At 41.4% G+C, this 22,153-nt stretch overlaps 1 protein-coding gene across 2 annotated transcripts in view; it reads left to right on the top strand.

Moving 5' to 3' along the window:
* Nucleotides 1–21,787, top strand: part of LOC140159184 (protein yippee-like 2) — a 95,762-nt gene extending 73,975 nt beyond the window's left edge. For both annotated transcript variants that reach the window (XM_072182570.1, XM_072182578.1), the window contains exons 4-5: nucleotides 9,206–9,314; nucleotides 10,421–21,787. In XM_072182570.1, the coding sequence (XP_072038671.1) occupies nucleotides 9,206–9,314; nucleotides 10,421–10,516 (205 nt within the window). In that variant the 3' untranslated portion in view covers nucleotides 10,517–21,787. The remainder of the gene's footprint in view (nucleotides 1–9,205; nucleotides 9,315–10,420) is intronic.
* Nucleotides 21,788–22,153: the final 366 nt, after the last annotated feature.

Genomic DNA, 22,153 nt, shown 5'->3' with positions numbered 1-22,153 from the left:
CATGTTTGAATGAAATTGTTTGGTGTAATTTTTACTATGAAATGTATTGCAGACGTGACAGAATTCAAATTGTCATGCAATTCTCATTTAGCAAATGGATAAGAAGACACCACATAGTCTGCTGCTATTGGTGACATACTTATTAATATCATCATTGTATGATTGAATAAGGCAACATTTTTGAGCACTTGTGTCAATGCCAAATGTATAAAATGATGCCAGTGGAAAATAGGCACGGTCAATTTCATGGGTGTATTGATAAGTAAATTTGCATTGATTTTAATGCTGCAGACAGGAAGAAGAGCAGTCATCTTTTGAGTCTGTTGAGAGCATTTGCAAAGAGAGAGAGAGAAAGAGACAGAGAGAGAGAGAGAGAGAGTGTGAGTGAGTAAGTGAATGTGTTCATGATACCTCAATTTTGCATAGTGATTCTTGGGAAAGTCGTTTTTGAAATGGAACATTTTTTGGCTCCTATCCTTGTGTGGGGCTTATGTTATCATTTAAATGGTTGTCTGGCTGCCTGTCTGTTTGACTGGCTGTCCGGGCGCAATTGATTAATCCACTGTGCAGCTGAAATGCAATAACCGATCAACATCACACTTGGTATACACAGGATATGGTGGCCTGATGTGCTGTATAGTTTTGTGTCATGTTATTTGCATATTTGTGAATATTAATGAGCTTATTTGCATTTGTTGTATATTATTTATATTTACAAACCTTTGTAATTAACACACCTTTGTGTGGGGCCACCTTAATTATGAACCACGTAATTCTAGTTTTACTTTGAACTCTACCAAATTCTTGAAATGTATGATTCTTTAAAACATTACAGATTAAATCCTAATCCCAAATACCGTCAGCCTTGCATACAATTTTGCTAGAGCTACTGGCTTCAGATTAAACATTAAGCATTTTGGATATGTTGTTAATACTACTATTGTTTACATGTAGTTTTGTGTTTGTTATTGCTTTATAGTTTCCCTGGATCATTGTGTCGCAGCATTAATAATCAATTCTATGAATTATAAAGGAAATTATGAATCACAGCACAGGTGGCAAACATTGAGCAGGCAGGGTGGTGCATTATGAGCTAGGCGATATATATGGGTGATTCTGTAATCAACAGCCTTTCATCCCGGCCTTTCATACTTCATAACTTTTGGTGGAGTCGTACATGTTTCCATTATAGTCACACACCCAATTTTTGTGTAAAGTTCATATAATTTCCTTGTACCGTACTCAATAGGTGAGCCAATGATATTAAACTTTAAAAATAAATGATGGGGAATTTACAATTTGGGAAGTCTTGCCACTTTTAAAAATGTTGGTGAGAATATCAATCATAGTAATGATAATCATAAGTATATAAATCATATTAAGTCATCATAGTCCCTAATCACAACAATGATAATAATAAGCACAACATTTTTGTGGCACAAAATGTGCATCTATTGTTGCATGTCAATTTTTACAAAATTGATACATTTTCCATACAAAGGCCTATATAGCAAACATGCAGACTCAGTACACCGGTCGATCTTACCGTTTCCGATGTTGATTAAGATACTTCTTGCATCGATCCCGAGATGCGGAAAAAACCAATAGTCATTTTGTCCCACATAAATGAATAAATAACAAAAACCCCGATCCCCGAGTGGACTCACCCATTCGGTGACGTCACACGATAATCATCCTTATCCTCCTTGGTTTCTAGATGAGATAGGCGTGTGGATTTTTTTTTCTTTACCAACGCTAAGTATCATTACGAACCAAAGGACGAGATATACAGTTTGTTTGTTACACTGAGGTAAAAACCAACCAGTATAGTCGCTAGGGAGATAGTTTTGACGACATTTTTCGGCTAGAAAAGTGACAAAAAGCGATCCAAAAACTTAGCTTGTATGTGTGTTTCCGTTCATATACGGGACACGTTTTTAAAATGGCCGCCCTTAGGGCGCCATTTTATTTTTGTTCTCACGTAAAACAACTATAGCAGACTAGTAAGTTACAATAGATGTTTGTACAGTACTGTGTATACATGTATGGTGAGTGATTATCGCTATGTTTATGGTGTGCTCTATCGTTATATCTTTCAGTACGCGTCTGATGACGAGTTACTGCTAAGAGTTCGTGGGTTTCGAAGGACCAGCCTGACAAATCTTCCCCAAAAGGTTTTCAGTTTTTCATCCCTTTGTATATATATTTTTATATCATACCACTACATCAGCGTCAGCCACTGTGCGTGTGGGTCTGTTTATTGGGCTTGAGCTTGTGTTCGGGGGTAGTGCTGTACGCTCCCGATTACTACAATGTCTAGGCCTTGTCAATCATGCCCTTCCCTTGTGGCAGAGTGGGACCGCATCCACTCTGCTACACCCACAGGGATTGCTCTAAATCAAATAAGTGTGCTTCCTTTTGCATAGGCTTATCGGACATCCACTTCGAGGATTTAGAAAGTAGCGCTCGTTTAGGCCTTCGACACAGACAGAAGACGAAGACTAAGAAACAGAAGCCTACAGGTAAGATTGATATGGTAGGTACTAGCGGCCGGCAAGGGCCACGCTAAGGTAACCTCTGGGGCTCGGTCCCGGCAAGCAGGCGGACCCTCCGGGACTGCTAGCGAGCCCGAAGGCCTAACAGCCAGCGAAAGCACTGACTTAACGTCTAAGCTAGTAGCAGGCAGCGGGCGGTACTTGCCCTAACAGGCGAGTACCAGTCTACCAGTGAGATCTCTAGCGAGCTTCTTGCAGGTGGACACCCGTCTATTGCTGGCGAACGAGCGGGTCTAGCACCCGCTGAAGTAGCCGGCGACGGACAGTATGCCAAGGTACCCGGGCTTGCCTGGGTTGAATCCTAGCATACAGCGTGCAGGGGACTTGCCTCGGCCGGTCTGTAGCACGCAGCGTGCCAGTGGAACCCGGGCTTGCCTGGGTTGATCCACGACACGCAGCACGCCTTCGTTCCCGCAAGGGTCGAATGGCGTGCATGGGTTTAGCAGAGACAATACCGGGGCTAACGCTTCAGGTGTAGTCTTAGCAGAACCAACTGGGGTTGTCACACGGCAGCGTTCCATGGTGGGACCGCCGAGTGATTCCCTGGGCCTTGGAATGGCTGCCGGCTGTCCTCCGGGACTGGCTAGCGGCTATACCGGGGTTGGGCTCGCAGTCTCTCACGGGACAGCGACCCAAGTGCAAACAGTGGCAGCTACCGAGACGAGCTAAGGCGTGACTTCAGTGGTAGCCACTATGCACGCGCCCATAGCTGCCGTGAGTGGTCCGCCACACACAGCGACCTTGGGCGAGGCTCAAGAGGTTAGGGTAGGTAGTTTGAACAGCCTGGCTGATCAACAACCCACTTATGTCCTCGAGAGCCAGCAGGCGTGGGTGATCCATTACAGTCAATGGGTCAATTACCCTCTTATGATCGATCACTATCTATTCAGCGGAGCATGGCTCCATTGATTGATACTGCCTATTCAGGTAGCGAGGTGACTGATCGAGGGTATACACGCTCAGCTACCCGTGATACTAGGCAAGCTCCTTTTAGCCAAGGGACAGCCAGTATAGCGGGGTACCCAGACACGCGGCTTGATCCTCTAGCGGGGCACGCTGTGAGGCATGGGTACAGTGGTACGCAGCCGGGAGCCCTACGGGGCACCTACGCTACAACCACGCAGGTACCGCAGGACTCGTCCTGGTTACCACAGTCTCTGTGGCAACAGGGGAGGCGGTACTGGTACTACCGTTCCATGGGGTTTCCTGGTGGCGGATCCTTTCAGGGTCAGCTACCAACAGGGTATGCCCCGTGGTATCCGCCGCAGGGTGGTTTCTTCCACGGTCTACCACCGTGGCAAGTGCCGCCTAGCGTTGGGCAAGCAGTACCACCAGTTGTTACCCAACCGGGGCGGCGAGTGGCTAACCCTGATCCAGCTCAGGGTAGGCCGCACACTGCTATGGCTAGGGCGACAGCAGCGAGAGCGTGCGGATCCCGGGGTGCTATAGCTAGCAACTCGGGGTCTAGCGGGAGTACTCCCTCTTCTGCTGGTGTTCAGTTGGCTAGCCACTCGGTGGCGACACCTCCCTGTCCACCTTCAGATGCCCGTCGTCAGATCTCTTCCTCATCAGAGAGTGAGTCAGAGTCTGAAGGCGAGGAAAGGAGTCGGAAGATGAAACCAGTAGCGACTCACAGTCTGATGAGACTGTGCAGCTAGCTTCAGGTATCCGTCCCCCGCTTCCCCGTGAGGAACTCGCTAGCAATCGTCTGCCTGCGGACACCGCTGAGGTGATGAGCCGTGTGGCCCAAGGTTTGGGCCTGGCTTTCTCTCAGGAGGAGTCCGTTCAGGAGGACCAGGGCATCTTTTCAGTAGGATGCCCAGCTAGCGTCCACACAAGGGTCGCCCGCACTTGAATTCCAGGAGGACCTCAAGGGTAGGTTTCGTGAGGCTGTCAGGCTCGCCGGAGCTTCGACGCCGCGTGCTTGCACGCTTCCACTGCGTGTTTCGCAGGAGGACTACGAAACCTACCTCAGGGTCCCTGACATGGATCCAGGCGTTGCCTTAGCGCCTGCCGCTGGCGGCCAAGGCGCACGGGTCGTTCTCCCCCCAGTGGGAGGAGGAGCTAAAGCTCATCGATAAGCGAGCACGCCGCTTATCAGAGTCTCTAGCGTCGCTACCACGCTTGCCGAGCACCTCGGTAGGAAGGTAGCTTAAGCGACCACGGGCAACGTCGGAACTCTTCGCGAGGTTAATCTGTTAGCGGTGCTAACAGCTAACCTCAACGAGAGTTCTATGGGCCTAGCCCATAGGATGTCATCTCGCCGCCGGAGAATGCCTGTCTGTCCCTCCAGTCAACTTACGGCTTCGACTTCGCTGATGCAATGAAGAAGTCAGACTCGGTGGGACAGGGGCTACTCTTTGGACAGGCCTTTTGCGCAACGGTTGAGGACCGGGCAAAGAAGGCCACCAATGAGAGCACTCTGAAGAAGTCGGAGGCTGCCCTGACCAAGGGAAGGGCAGTAAAGCGAAGAAGAAGCACAAGAAGAAGAAGTCTTCTAAGCGTTCTTCAGCGCCAGCTCCGGCTTCAGCAGGACGCGCACCACAGACTACACCCGAGCCGAGGCTACTCCAGCACCTCCCAAGAAAACTGGGAAGCGCAAGAGTAGTGCTGGACCGATGGCAAGCCCCTAAGAAGAGCCGTTCTTCTAAGGGTGGCAAACCAGATCGGTCCTGAGGGCACGGCGGTCGACAGTCCATGCCGGCAGGCCTTGGACTTCCACAGGGATTCCCCTGTGGGCGGCCGCTGTGCATTACGCCCAGAGATGGCATGCCATCTCACGGGCGCCTGGGTATTGTCAGTGGTCAGTGGGGGTTACAGGCTGGAATTTACCAGCCACCCCTCGGCGCCTGCACGATTCAGAGGTCCACTGTAGTGCCGCCAGACGGCCCCCAGCGTCGGGCACTACTATCAGAGGTCACTCAGCTTCTCACGGCAAGCGATTGTCCCGGTCCACCCCCTTTCACCAAGGGGTTTTGGAGCACGTTTTTCTGGCTCCAAAGAAGACCGGCGATTGAGGCCCATTCTGAACCTCAAGCCGTTGAGCGAGTTCATCAGGCCCAAGAGGTTCAGAATGGAGACTCTCGCCGGTGCTAGCCTGCCCCATCAAGGGTATGTGGGCGGCATCGCTAGATCTCTCGGGGACGATATCTGCATGTTCGATCGCACCTCAAGATCAGAGGTTTCTACGCTTCAAGGTACAGGGTCAAACTTACCAGTTTCGATGCCTGCCATTCGGCTTGTCCACCTCCCCCAGAGTGTTTACACTCCTGGTCAGGGCGGTGGCAGCGTACCTGAAGCGCAGGGGAGTCAACATGTGTTGCTACCTGGACGATTGGTTCATTTACGGACGCACCCGCTGGAGACACAGTGTCTCGTGGAGTTAGTAGTCCGTGCGGTGCGGGACCTGGGATTTCTGATCAACGTCAAGAAATCCAATTTGGTCCCGACGCTTGAGACACCACTATTCTTAGGGGCCCAGATCAACCTCAAGGAGGGGATCGCGGTGCCCTCACCCGAGAGGGTGACGAACATGGCGAGGTGTGCCCGACTCTTGGCCGAGTCAGAGGGGCACCCGCTGTGGCATGGATGAAGGTTTTGGGCCTTATGGCCAGTATGGTAGTCCTCGTCACCGTACTGCCGCTTTCACATGAGGCCTATACAACTACACCTTCTAGCCTTTTACAGGCCCAGTCGTCACCCAATATCCCTCGCGGTTCCGATGTCGGAGATCGCGAGAGGAACTCTGGTGGTGGACCCATCAGCCCAATTTGACTCAAGGTGTCAGGTTTCCTGCACCAGCGAAAGGTCACGTAGTGACGACCATCACGCGTCAAAGCTGGGCTGGGGGCCACATCCACGGGACTCAGTCTCGGGCCTATGGTCGGCCACGGAGACGGAGTTCCATATCAACCTTCTCGAACTTTGGGCAGTGGAGAGAACTCTCCAGCATTTCGAGAAGGTGATCGTGGGCTCTCATATCGTTGGCCAAACAGACAACACAACCGTGGTGGCCTACCTCCCCAGACAAGGGGGCACCAGGTCACCACGGTTATGCCTGCACGCTTTCACGCCTGATAGGGTGGTGCAAGGCCAGGCAGATTACGTTGAGAGCGATGCACATAGCGGAGTCACCAACATCCTCGCGGACGATCTGTCACGAGGAAAGGTGTCGGGACCTACAGAATGGTCCCTTGCTCCGCAGGTCGCCCAGGCGATCTTCGAGGTGATGTACCACCCCTCGATAGATTTGTTCGCATCTCATCGAAATCATCAGCTGCCGTGTATTGCTCAAGGGTCGCAGACCCACAGGCATTCGCCGTGGACGCTCTGTCCGTGAGACTGGGAGGAATGACTGCTTACGCTTTCCCCGATCTCACTGCTCGCAAGGGTGGTGACCAAGATCGGGAGGAGGATTGCAACGTCATTCTGATAGCACCGTTCTGGCGAAACACCTGTGGTTTCGACCGATGGTGGATCTACTAGCGGCTCAGCCGCGAGTACTCCCCCCGAAAGTTACCAAATCTACTCCGGATGCCCGGAGGAGAGGTACCAAGTCTACCACTAGAGCACCTGCAGTTAGCTGCATGGCCCTTATCAGGGAACGTCTTGCGGCGGAGGGAGGCTTTTCATCAGAAGCTGCTTCTCTCATCGCCGGGGTAGACGAGAGTCTACCCTCCGTGCGTATAGTCAGCGTTTGGCTCCCTACTACGCATGGTGCGATGAAAGAAATACATCTCCCACTAGAGCCCCTGTGCCTCTAGTGGCAGATTTTCTGACAGAAAAGTTCAGGTCAGGACTTCAGCAGGCAACGATAGCCAACTATAAGTCAGCCATTCTCTCGATTCATCGGGATTTGAAGACGGGTCGACTATCAATTCAGATGGGTCCCTAAGTCTTCTTCTCGACGGTATGTTCAACGAGCGCCCGCCGGAAAGGAAGGTGGTCCCTCCATGGGACCTCAACACAGTCTTGGAGTATATTAAGGGTCCTCCTTTTGAGCCCCTATCAAAAGCGACCCTTAAATACGTCACTCTTAAGGCGGCCTTTCTTCTGGCGTTGGCTTCGGGACGGAGCTGCTCAGAGTTGCACGCAGTCTCAAGTCAGCCTCCGTATTACTAACAACGGAGCGACGCTGTTTCTTCGCCGGATTTCCTTGCAAAAATGAGCGAAGTACATTCCGACACTCGCCCTCTTCCTCCCCAGTATTGGGCAGGGTTCATCAATAGCCGAAGACAGGTTGTGGTGCCCGTGAGGCGCTACAGCACTACCTTGGCGAACACAAACCTTAAGAGGGGCTCATGACCGCTTATTTATCACTCACGCAGAACCGCACGGTCCAGCCGCTAAACAGACTCTGGCACGGTGGCTGGTCCAGGTGTTGAGTGGACTCGGGGCGACAAAAGACGCCGCCCCAAGGCCCACTCAACCAGATCTATCTCATCTTCGTGGGCCTACCATAGGGGGTCCCCATAGAAGAGATTTGTCAGGCTGTGTCTTGGAAGAACCCGTCGTCCTTTTCCACGGGTTACTACAAAAACGTAAACCAACGACCAGGCGATAAGTTCTCCAGGGCCATTCTGCGGAGATAATATGGTGGTTGGGTATCAGGTGTTTTGCGGACAATCAGAATTCCAACATGGTAAGAACCAGTGTTTCTATTCTTAACCACTGAACTTTCAGTTCAGGGGTTTTGTCTGTTCACGTAGTCTTTCTGTTTCCCGGCCGTGAGGGGGGGGAAATAGTTTGACCTCGCGATTACCATGCTACCCACTCTCCCGATCCTTATCAGATGCTGGCCAATCTTGTACCTCCATCCGTCGGTTACTTGCTAGATCGATCTTTCAGATGTTGATGCAAGAAGTATCTTAATCAACATCGGAACGGTAAGATCGACCGGTGTATTGAGTCTAGTCCCAAACAAAATGTTTGGTAGACTCATAACCGGTCGCGATCTTACCTTTCCGATGTTGATTATCTCGACCCCGCCGCCCCTACAAGTTTGGCGAGTAGGGCTGCCCAAGTCGGATAAGGGATGATTATCGTGTGGCGTCACCGAATGGGTGAGTCCACTCGGGGATCGGGGTTTTGTTATTTATTCATTTATGTGGGACAAAATGACTATTGGTTTTTTCCGCATCTCGGGATCGATGCAAGAAGTATCTTAATCAACATCGGAAAGGTAAGATCGCACCGGTTATGAGTCTACCAAACATTTTTGTTTGGGACTAAACATTTTTACAGTAATCGAAGGGAAGGGATAATAATATGCATATCTCTGAAAGTAAAGTTGAATTGTAGATTAAAAGTCTCTGAAACTATTGTAAATAAATAAAATTGTCATCATGATTGTCATCGCTATCACCCTCGTTTTCCAGGGGTGCTTTGAACATCCTCCCCTGGGAGTGGTATCCTTACTGTACTTGCATGTTCAATATAACTTTCTAATCACAATATGTTTTATTTGTCAGTTAAGCTGATCTCCTGATTGTATTCAATTGATATACCAAATGCACAATTAGGAAGAAGTTAAGTCATTTTCCAATGTGTTTTCCTAATGCATTAGTACTCAATTTGTATTTGGGTGTGTCAATCATTTTATGCACATTTTGTTGATAGTGGTATTCTTTTGTTATTTTATTTGACTACAGAGTGAATGTAGGGTGTGGTCCAGCAGAGGAGCGAGTTCTACTCACAGGACTACATGCCGTGTCAGATATTTACTGTGAATGCTGCAAGACCACTCTGGGTTGGAAATATGTAAGTATAAATAAACACAACCAGACTCCTGTGATGAGGTACCCCATGCTGAGCTACCCCCATATGTACTCCTTCTTTTACTCTTCATATTATACACAAAATACACTACCAGATCATCAGCACCAATATGTTAGCTGCGCTATCTGCCATATACTGACAACCGAAGTGGTGCATCCAAAGGTATCCAATGTATACGTCTGGGGTACTACTAACAGGGGGTGCTACTACAGGCTAGGTAGTAGGCACTCTTTGTTGTTACTGAAAGCACTAACTAAATGTGTTCCATGGCAGTGTAATAGTACATGGGTACATGCTCGGGATGGGTAATCTGCTGCAGGAGTCTGGCTGTGTTATTAAGGGAGAGGGACTATTATATTTTTAAATATCATAAATATTCTGATGAGGGTGAGTGAATTAATTTTGAATAAATTTCAGTCAATTGATCAGTCATCAACAAACTAGACAAATAAAATTGATGTTTTGTAAGCTGGGTGGAGTTTCATATCATTATTGAACAATTTAACATGATTGAGCCTTTTTGTTTTAATTGATTATAAGAATCTGTTCTGGTCTATTGCACTATTTATTTAGTGCCTATATGTAATAAAGCACCATGGCATATAATAAGCTATTAAAAGCCATTGGCAGCTTAGCAGCTGAATTATGGTCCGGCTGTATGCACTGCCGATTCCAGAAAAATACAGCACCAATTTTTTTGGATTAAAAATGTTATCCTGTTCTGCTAAATGAAACATCTATAGATAAATCCTAATCCTTTAGTTCTAACTGAAATTGCCAGTTAGAACAAACTAAAAGATTAAGATTTATAGTTATGTTTCAGATGCCAAAACAGGATATTATTTTTTAAATCCCAAACAATTAGTGCTGTATATTACTGGAATCGGGACTCGGCATGCAAATAAGGAAGCAATTATAGTTAGTGTTAGCCTCAAATTCACTATTTTACTGAAATATATATCTATGAAATTTGTTTTAATGGTTTTTAGATAAGAATTTTTAGATAAGAATTTAAATCTGCTAAATTCAGCTAGTCAGTGAAATTGGTTTAACATTTTTTTTTAACCTTTCCTCTTTTCATGAAACAGGAACATGCCTTTGAGAACAGTCAGAAATATAAAGAAGGAAAGTACATCATAGAACTAGCACACATGATAAAAGACAATGGATGGGACTGCGACTGATGCAGCGCCCTCTATCTTTGAAAACTGTCCATGTTGCTACACATATGCTAAGTGCCATTTCAACTGCAGTAAACCTTGGATATTGTTGGCTGGAGAGAAAGAAAGAAACAAAGAAATGCATTATGGGAGCTAGTGCAGGAACTGTGCTTTTTATATGTCACATGACACAGACCTGTTAGCGCTTAAGTGTATGTATCCCATTTGTCATCTGGTTTTTGATTGCAATAGATGGTACTGTTATTTATGAATGTGCAGACAGCAGGTGACTGTGGATTGATGATAGCACCAGTGAGAACTTTTTCTACGTCTTCACTGATTTTTGTTTTTGCCTTGATGTCAGTTGGTCTAGAACAGTCAGGACAATTTAACCTGTTGTCAGCAGCTGAGTCGTCAGTTTGTACAAAAAGGAATAAAACCATGCAGATGATGAATATAGTACCGTCAAAAAAAAACCAAGGGGGTTTGGGGCAATTTCCATGCAAATATCGTCGTCAACCAAAATTGCTGTCGTATTTTAAGCGCTGCTTTTTGTCCAGCAGACAAGCTTGTGTTAACATATTGTTTTTGTGTGTTGTGAGAAAACATTTTGTGCACTTTGTACAATGTATGTAGTGTATAACTATCTATTAACTATTAGATACTGTGTAGGGCATGTGTAATATTATTATGGTGTATAAAGAGTGTCTTGTTTTTATTTAATATTGCAAACTTAATATTATTATTGTTAGTATTAAGGTCAACCCCCACTCCTTGTCAGATGATAATATTTTCTATGATAAACAAAACTACTTTAAAAAAATATTTATAAAAGTACTAGAGAGGTGATTTTTGATATAACAAAAGGTGTGACTGTATGAGGTTCTGTGTGTTGGTTCTCTCCACACAAAAGAAATTTTAGGGACCTAACATTGAGGTCAAAAGCATGTCAATGTACCATTTGTTAAAAAATGGCTAAAGGTTGGCTTCCAATTTTAACCACCAGCTTCCCAGCTGAGCCTAAAGGAATAAGATCAGCCTGGTCAGAGTATAATTGTAAAGTGCTGGGATGAATAGTTAAGATTTGAAGCCACCAATTAGGATAACGACAAGCATTTTGTAACATAATCTGATACAACCAGACCAAAGATGCCAATTGTGAAATTGAGATATAGGTCAAAATAGGGGAAGAAAGTTGTCATCATTAAAGCACATAACTTGGCAACCAAGTGTGATATGGATCTATAAAGGATTTTGGTAATAGTACACCAAGCCTTGGTTTACAGTAGATGATGATTATTGCCAAAATTGTCTACTTTAGCATGGTTGGATCAGATTGTGTCAGATTTATAGATCCTGTAATAACTGCCACTGTCCAGTCACATAAAACATACCAAGCTTTCAATCAGCCTATTTTCAGCCTGTTTTGTTCCTTTTTGTCTGAAAATCAGAATTAGGTGAGCCCCACCAGTCTGATGCATACATGTTTATTTTTCAATTAAACCCATCATAGTCATATGAATGTAAAATGCTACAAAGTGCCAACCCTAGAAAACAGCAAACATTTAAATTTTGAAATGTTTGACACTCACATATGACATTTTTTACAAAACAAATTTTCCTAAACTACTAAAGATACTCTTGTCTGTATTATTAGATACACACAAGACAGTTTCGCCCATTACAACTTGTCTGAATGGCAAGGACATAAGGCATTTGGCTTTCATGGCAAGCAGGAGTAAGTAGTGATATAGTGAACACAAAATACACCAACACATTACATACAAAGTCTGATTTATCATATGCACAAGGAGAAAGATTTAGCTGTCAGAGGAAGGATCACACAGCCCTATCAGAAGTTTGTTTGTGGCTCCAGCTTGGTATGTTTAAAGTGGCGGGTACAGGGACAGCAGAGAACCAGATCAACTAATCCTAGACCTCAATATGTATGTTGTGGTAAATGATTATTGGAACCTCATTCAGTCACATTGAATTTTGAGGTGCTCACAGAAAAGATTATATATTGAAAGACTGATCAAAGGTGTATATTTCTTCATTACAGAAAAAGAGAAAAAAAGGCAAGTTGAATCTTGTGGCAATCGCTGTTTTTGTCAGCGAGTGATTAAGTAGTCTGCATATTGCACATTGATAATGTATAGCACTGTCAATAGTTAACACCCTTGTGTGGTGTGTAGGTCAGGGCAGTTTTTAAGTCTGTATGTAACAAAATTAGATTTCAAGCAAATCAGTCTCATTTCATTTGCACAGTTGCATCGCTTGTTAAGGATTTTGATACGTCAAAGAACTGCATCATCTGAGGATTGCATTCAAGGTTCAAAGTGTGCATTTATTTGTTACGTGAACTATATTGGAGTTCAAATGGCTTAACAAGAGACTTTGCAAGTGTGTAAATTGGGCTGTTCCATTGAAAGTCCTCCCTTCCCCTGTGGAGGATTTAGCTAAAGTTGGCCACAGAAGGAGTATGGGTTTCAAATAGAAAAGGCAATTGAGTAACTTTCATTTGAAATGCTCACTCCAAAGGTATTAATAGCTATATACTGGGGGAGTAAAATGGGTTTCAAAATAGTTAACCCTAGACAATGCCACTAATGTGTATTCGCCCTTTGCACACATCCGACATCTTGCTACCAAGGCGAGGTTCTCCCTGCAAATGCATGCACAAAATGTGCATTTTTGTTTCTTGCACTTTTCTCTAGCAAAGCGCCAGAAAGCTTTTGCAAAGCATACACCATAATTCAAGCATGCGTTTGATAGGCATACGCACACACAGCACACACTTTGCGGGTAGAACCTCGTTTTGAGATGACCGTACGATCAGCAAATATTCCCTCTATGGAAGATATTTCTTAAATCTTCCACAGGGTTATGGCAGATGTCATATGGAATAATCCATTAAATGATGTAGACGCTTCCCCTCACTTTATTTAAATACAGAGCTAGCTTATGTAAGTTAGGAACTTTAAGTAAGTCGTTCATGAGGGCAGTGCTGATACAAAAGCAATTTTTATACAACCCTTCCATCTCTGTGGTAAACTGCTTGAATTACTACTAGGCATAGCACTATTATACATACCCCTGATATGATTATCATTCCTGAAATTTAAACTAACAGAGTAAAAGCTTTGAGTATGATATTGGGTAAAGGATGTTATAACAGCAATAATATATACCGACCCTAGTACCTACCACATGGCACATCATTGCAATGATCAAGATCCTTTGTAAGAAGAGCATGATTTACATAGAGGTAAGCTTACCTGATTTCTGTTCAATTACTGAATCTAGCAGGACCCTGTCTCGAGTGTGATTACATGATTCAGATTTTGCATGAAGCATGTGTTTAGCAGACATGTGGCTGGCTTACATTGCAGTCTCTGAGTCAATACTGATGCTTTGAACAATTTTTGAAGCATTTCTATTCTGTTCATTATGTCATCTGCAGTGTCTGAGATGAAATCAAGCTGTCTAATCATTCAACATTTCCGATGCATATAGTACATCGACCTGTAACACTTTCCACAATGTTTGTTGTCACAAATAAGCAATGCATCATTTTTCCTGTATCCTGTTCAATCATTGCTCAGCACACTGTGGCTCCAAATAATAAAATAACATTGTAATCCTTTGATCTGCATGTTTGTGATAGCAACATACACAACACATGACATGAATTATGATGTCGTTTGGATTACTGGAGCTATGCATTGTGGGACACAGAATGATGAGTAAATAATGGGAAGAAGTGTGTGATCATAAGATGTGAATTTTGCTTAAAGTTGGAATTAATGACACACCATTGAAATGTCTCGTTATTTCCCCTGCATTATTTTACAGTATTGTGATTTCAGGCCAGGGGGAATATTCCAAAAAATATATGTGGAAATTGTTTTGATTCGTGTAATTTTGCGAAGTTTGATAAAGAATTTGCAGAACAGAAACTTGCGAGATTCTCACATTTATTTACAAGAACCAATTTGTGGAGTCACAATCAAAAATGTTAGCCTTGTGACGTTGCACTACATTACTATTCGCTGTAGAAGTGACATAAGGCTACCATAGCAATAGCTGAATACAATTTGTGGCTATATCGCCCTGCACTACAATGTTCAAACAGTACCTCTGCATTAAACCATATCATGTTGATCACTTGCACTAGTAAGATTAGTATCTTTGAAAAGAGCGGTATTATCAATCTATGATTGCAGACAGAGGTGATGAGTGCAACCTGCTCGAAGTGCACAGTGATATATAGTCAAAAATTGTATTCATCTATTGCTATGGCAGTTAATCCAATTATGATGTCACTTCTACAGCGAATAGACTCAGAAACAACTGTGTGCAAGGAGTGTACATCCATCATAACTCCAATGCAAATTGATCCAATGCCCACCGTTTTTCCATGAACCAGTTCACATTGAAGTCCATCTGTTATTAGATGTTGCTATTTGATGGTAAAATCATTTCACTCCATCTGTGGAACTACAACAAAATAGTTGTCTAAACAAGCTTGGGGTATGTTAACACCACCAATAAATACCAATTCTTAAACTTGTGTATGATAGAAAGCATATAGGGCGGTTTCAGTTATCAATGTTTTTGGACATTGGGGCATTTGCATATCAACATACTCAAGCTTGAACTTATGTTAGTTTAAATTCCAAGTCTTCACCTATATGTATACTTAAATTTGATAAAATGTATGATCATGTTATGATTGTAAGTTAAATACACACAATGTCAAATTAAAAACCAGTAGTTAGGTTTATATGTAAAAGACAGTGTCCATTATTATATAGGCACTTGAGTTGATATATTCCAAAGTGACAGGAAAATATTTTTATACTTGAAATTCGCAGAGATTATTCATGTTTTTGATTGAAACGTGCAGACACTCAGGTAATGGTGGGAATCTTTGCATGGAGATTTTCAGTGGCTTTAAAATGATATTTAAAAATTCATGGAAATTGTTTTATAACTTATCTGATTCGGTTACTTTGAGTTCAAAAAAGTTTGTGTGTGACTGCTCAAAAATGTGACTATTCAAATTTTGTTGAAAGGGGGAGAGGGGTTGTTGGGCATTTTATATACATTTGAATTCTACCAATTTCTTTATATTGAATGGGTTTTTTGTTGTTACTTTTTTTAAAATTAGGAAATCTGCATATGATTATCCCGGAGATAATTTGTGAAAATGATAGATGTTTATTAAATCTACAAAAGACATATTTCCAAAAACTTGAAAATTGTGAAATTCTGTAATTTTATGCCAAATATGATGAAAAAAAACAAGAGTTTAAGTTTAAAAGTTCTGTTTGTATAACAAATTTTGTAGTTTGATCCACATAATGTCAGCATAGGAGGAATGTTCGTATGCTGTCAAAACAAAAACAAAAATTGATGGTTGCCAATTACGTAACTCTTTTGGATAACCTCAACTGATATTGAGCATTTTCAGTCAAAAACATGAAGGATATTAAACTAGATTGCTCAGTTTTAAAATAAATCATGTTAAGAGTGATTTAAAGATGGTCAAATGACAACAAAGACACTAGACAAGGAGAGTCTGCACATGCACAGATAACTGTTCCTCCGTATTATTTTGCCATGCGCCAGCAAACTTTGATGCATTGATAAGGGCCCCTTGTGTAATACATTGTGGTAATAAAATACATCAAGTGCTACATGTGCCACAAACCGTTGTAATTCTCATGCTTTTAAGAACCAATTATTCAATTTCGGGCTATCATCAATAAATGCTGGAGGTATACTTTGTTCGAATTTAAATTGGCAAAATAAATGTAACATCTTGTGTTGATATAAAATGGCATACATGCTGTTGGGCGCAGCACTTCACTAGTTGTGCATTGCATAATGCGTGATTGGTGCTTATATGAACTTACGTACGCAAGAGTAAATTGAGACTTTATTGATGCAGGCAGTAACCAAAACCGATAATTTTTGCCAATTATAAGCCGAAGAAACTATAATTTGGTCCCCAAGCATGACAAACCAATAATGGAGGATAATGCGCAGGGCTAAGTCATGATTCTCCTTGTCTAATCTTTTTGAATGACAACCATAACGGCAGGTTGCACTTCTCCGACATGTAGGTGAAATGTTTAACCTACTGTGTGCCTTTATTTTTTGCAAACAAAATGCTTAAATGGTATTGTAAAATAGGTAAATAATCCTCTATGTGGTGTGACATAAACTGTATCCTTTTTCATTCCCTACTTTTTTTTTTATAAATCATTGACTTCTCTTTAATATAGTTATCAAAATGTGACACGCTCAGGGGGAACTTATCAAAAACATGTAAGGGTGGTACCTTTCAGATAAAACCCTGCTATGGGGTATCTTTTAGGTACAGTCCTGTTAGGGGGGTAAAATTTGTTGCGAAATCCCGCTAAATTCCTGTTTAGGGGTGTGTTTTGCTCAGAAGGGCAAATCCTATTTAGGGTATGTTTTAAAAATCTCTAGCCACGGATGTGTACACTCTGAAACTTGAGTGGCCCCCCTGGGACTTGATGCCAGTTTTGAGTGATTTGTTTAAGTGGGAGGCTGGAGGGGTGGGCAGAAGTGGTGGTTGACAAGAATGAGTGTTTGATTTTTTTTCTTGTATCTTTTTGTAAGATGTAAATTATTGGATTCCATCGTACCGATATTGGAATCGGGTCATGTATGATGTGAATCCGTGGATTCCATACCAATATTTTTTATTGGTATCAGGTGATGTAGATGGAAGGAAGAGAGAAGTTATTAACAAAATGCTGCAAAGTGTGATTTTCTTATGAATTCACATTATTTCTTTAGTAATTAGATTTTTTGTGGGGTCACAAACTGTGCTAGATGAATGTAATTGATGGGATATGCCAGGATACAGTGGATTATTTGACATGCAAGAACAAAAACATTTAATGTCTTCTTTGTAAAAAATCCTTTTAAATTAACCTTTTAAAAGTCCAATGTTGGTTTACATTGGACCCACAAATATATTGTGATACCTTGATTCAGTTATGGATAATAGATTCAGTACAAAGCTGAAGAAGAAAAGAAAAAGCTCGCAAGTTTGTTCTTTAAATTAAACAAGATTTGCTAACATTATAAACTTATTTTCAAAAAGATACACAGTTTGTACCTGATCCTGCTGGGTGGGATTTTGTTTATTTATATTTTTTCAAAGCAATGAGGGGTAAGGAGCATTACTAGTATAATAAATTCCACTTATAGGATTCTCTTGCGGGTTCCCATTGCATAAAAAAGTGATGGAAAACACAATACGTTCATTGTTATTATATTCCAATTTTGAAAATTATTGTGTTACATGCATGCATGTATGCAGAGTTGATTTGGATACTCTTGGTTGAGTTTTATTTTCAGTGGCTGCAGAGACAGCAATATTGATAAACAAATGCAAGAAACTGATCTATCGATATGCTTGAGCAAACAGCATAATGACCACTTCACTTTTAAATAGACCTTATAAATTATGATGCTCACACATACTGTCAGGCACAATAACAACTGCCTACCGGTTTTTTGGTATGATGTTACATCATCTCAACTATAAGTATACAGGAATTAGCCATAACTTTCTGTAAGTTGGTAAACATATCGAGTTTCTAAGCACAATTTGATATCCATGTGTAGCTAAAATAGTCACTACATCTTAAAAAATGTGTGCCCTGGGAACCAGTAGAAAACAACCTAGATGTAAGTGGGGTTTATATACTCATCAACCAAATCAATGCAATGTATGTTACTGATGTACAAAAGTAAAAATCAAGCTATAATTATTATTATTATTATTATTATAAAGACTGTATTTTAAAACTAATTTAAGAAATATTATAACAATAGTTGTATTACCAACACCCAGTATCGCACAAGAAACAAATATCTATATATTTTCAATCTCATGCAGTATGTTCCCTGCTTACTCCCCTCCGATTCATCAAAATTTGATTCTAGATAAAAATGCATCATTTATTGAAAGATGTTACCGAATTTTCACCAAAAGATATCAACAGTAATGTCTGGCAGCATAACTGAGCCCACGACCCCATTTCTTATACCCTATAGATATGTTGTATAGTATTTGACATTCACATTTTTTGTACAGTCTACATTTGAGTGCTTAGTTATTTACAGTAAATATTTCTTGTGTTATTTATATTCTTAATTTTATTGAGGTTCTTGACTTTGTGTAAGCAGTAGGGATTTGCTGAGATGTAAGAGTTTTCTTTCTTTGTGTGAACGCACAGCTTGCTTGTGTTTAAAACATCAAACACAGTTAGATTCATTCTTTATGGGTATTAAATGTGATGCATAATTGTGTAATGGCATGGCAATCTAAGCTGCACTTTGGTGCACCTTATGGTATCAACTTGTCAATTGGATGCAAGAAAGTGCATAGTAATACCAAGCCACCTGCAACTTTTATACCAGTGGTGATACCTACATGTATATTATGTGTGTGGTGCATCAGCAGATCCTGTGGAATGCAGATGGTTCACTACCATTGCAAGCTTGGAAGTTGGTAGGACCCATTGAGTAACTAGTAGGTGACCATATTGTACATTGCGGTACCCTTATAATGAATGAATCTGATTGTGTACGCTTCTATATACTAACTGTACTGAATGTTGTGGTTGTGAATTTGTTTCTATGCTGTAACATTCACCTTGCTAGTAGCTGCTGGATTGAAGCAGTTCAGTGGGTCAGCACCACTGACGGATTCTGTCTAACAGGTTTCCATGTTTTTTTGAGTACATGAAATTTTTCTATCCTTAGGTGATGAAATTAGGCAGAGCTTAGATGCAAATTGCATTATGAATGCCATGTGTCATACACTTTAAATTTCTGTATCGATAAAGCACAAATTCTGTGGTGACGTATTTGCCTATTTGCAAAATGATGTTGACGTTGGAAGAATTTGTCTAGTAAGTATGCTTGCAAGCGGTGTTATCTATATATTATAAAAGTAGTGATTCACACACGAGTATCAAGAAAAAAACAGTTGTGCTAGGTGTTGCTGTATGTCTTGTTATAATGGTACAAGAAATGTGTGTATGTCGATAACAGTGTATGTGATAGAAACCCAGCGTAATGTACGCTGGCCTGTATGCAACTCGAACATGAAGATAATGTTATAATAATGGTGATGGTGATAATAGAGGCAGATATTATATATATTTAAAAGAGAAGAGTATATTTATGAAAAGAAAGTATAGCAATCAACAAGCATTAAAAGTGAAGTATGTTTATGAAGGGAATGTACTTTTTGAAAAAGTATAGAAGATTGATGATATCATGTATAAAATGGTAGAGAAAAGAGCAAGAGGGAAGATGTCCTCCGAACATAAAAGGAATATAGGCGGTGCCATCCTACAACAGCATTATATTGAGTACAATTTAGTACTAGTTACCATTGTGAATAAGCAGCGGCAGTATTGCAAAATAATTCCGAGAGTGTTCTGCTGAGCCTCGGTTGATGACATTTATTCCTTAAGGACTCATCTCAGTAATTGATAAATGGATATTTGAAAGAGTATTTTATAAAACAAAAATGCAGAAAAGATAAATATGATTGCAAAGAATCATGAGAAATATGAAATCAGCTGTGTCCAACTGAACCATTGTTGTAAAAATACAGCAAAGGTCATAACGAAGGCGACAGTTGGTGGTGTTATTAAGTGTGTCTATTGTTTTGTTCTTATGTGTTATGATTGGGTTATCGACATATGCATGTTTTTTTGTGTTACCATAATTACAAATTGTTGAAATGGTTCTTAATGGTTGGTTTTGTATGTTAAGGCACTAATATTGTATTGCAGTGCCAGATGTTGATGTATAATTTGTGCTTTTGTTTTTTTGTAAATGATTTTATAGTGCAGTAAGTCTTATATTTAAAAGAGAAAAAAAACGAGAAAAAAAACCATCAGCACTTTTTTGCTCTATTGATATTCTCCATGGACCATGGCCCCGGTCATTCCAGTCTTAATTTATTGAAGAAAACAAAAATATTACAAAAAATATGAAAAAAAAAATCTTTAAAAATCTTAACTTTTTGCATGAGTAAAAGACGTTGCACGCATGTGTTGAACCTATTGCTAATATTAAGATCTGTATAGTTGGCTCAGTGTAGTAACTGTGTAACTGTTAAATAGGGAATGTCAGCTATGTAGCTGTCATGGGGCTGACATATTATTACTGGTAAGACTATGAAGTGGTGGTAAGAATTTAACACAACCATTTGGTAATGTTTTATATTCATACACATAGTTGTGAAAACTATGGATTTATTTAATTACATTCTCACACTGCATTAATGTTTTCCTCTTCAAGGAATCGGGGGTAGTGATTTTGCAGACCATCCGCAATCTCAGCTGGATTTTGGTGGCTCTCATTTCTCGGCCCATGTCTGGGACAAGCCTGTCATGCCTAGCACAATCAGTGACATGTATTATTACGATATCACCCAGTGTGAAATGGTTTAGGTTGTCTAGTAGCCAATCAGTGCCACCAATGCTTGAGGATGTGGATGGCAATGTCTTTGAAATATTGGAAACTATTAAAGGTCTGTAAAGTAGCTACAATATTTGAGTAGCTTGAAATGTAGGCCCAGGCGTTCAGTTATGCCTTATTGTCAATATCCAAAACAAAATTGAGTTTACTCTGGCCTGCCAAGAGTGGAAATGATCCAAGAACTGCCTGAGTGGGAGATCATAAAGACAAGCACATTGTCGTTCCATAGAGTAGTACTTGAGGCAGTCCCGTTCTTGGAGGCCACAGTAACTCTGCCTTTCTAGATATTGAAAAGAAAGGCCTTACATGGTAGGGCAATAATGCATGTGTGAACTACATGAAACTACAACAGCAAACAAACTGCAGTCAAGAGTGTGATCAATTAGTGGAAAAATTATTATCATTTGGAGTTGATAATAATAATGAATTATGCACCAGATGCTATGCATATTCCATCTAGTACAGTATGTTATATCAATGTTACTTTTGTTGGGAAAGACTCTGTTGACAAAGAGTGATCAGAACAGCAATTATTGTCACCTTGATTACTTCTTCAATATCAGTGACGTCATGCTTTGCCAAGGACTTGGTCATATCATCCTGAACTGGAATCACAGTTATCAGTGCATAAGGCCAAAAAAAAGAGGTTTGTCTCAAAGCTTGTGCGAGCATTTGTAAAATTGCACAACTTGGAAAAAAAAAGAAATGTGGAAATTGATTTTTTTCCCGGAAATTTTCAGTGAAAATCAGATACCATAAAAAAATACCAAGTCTAGAATTTAAAAAAAAATTGCATTGCGCATTTGTTTTCAAACCACTTGTGAGCTTTGAGACAAACCTTTTTTTTTTGTCTTATTTAACATGCTAACAGAATGGATGTTCATTATGATTGTAGGTTGGTTGGTTGGTTGTGTTGAATTCTTACCCGTGTGGATCAGATCTTATTTGGTGATGATGTATGTGTGCTCTGCTTGTTGACTATGTGACTGAATGTCTTCATGCAATCACTATTGCCATCGTATTAAATCTTGGCAGTTTGAGCCGGAAATAAAATCTGGTTTGTCTCTACCATTGTGTCTTTATTTACTGTGTCTTTGTCATTAGCTTATCATT

Source organism: Amphiura filiformis, chromosome 1, assembly GCF_039555335.1.
Source record: "Amphiura filiformis chromosome 1, Afil_fr2py, whole genome shotgun sequence".
Classification (NCBI taxonomy): domain Eukaryota; kingdom Metazoa; phylum Echinodermata; class Ophiuroidea; order Amphilepidida; family Amphiuridae; genus Amphiura; species Amphiura filiformis.
Note: the sequence above shows the minus strand (reverse complement) of the source record. Positions and strands in the feature narration are given on the sequence as shown.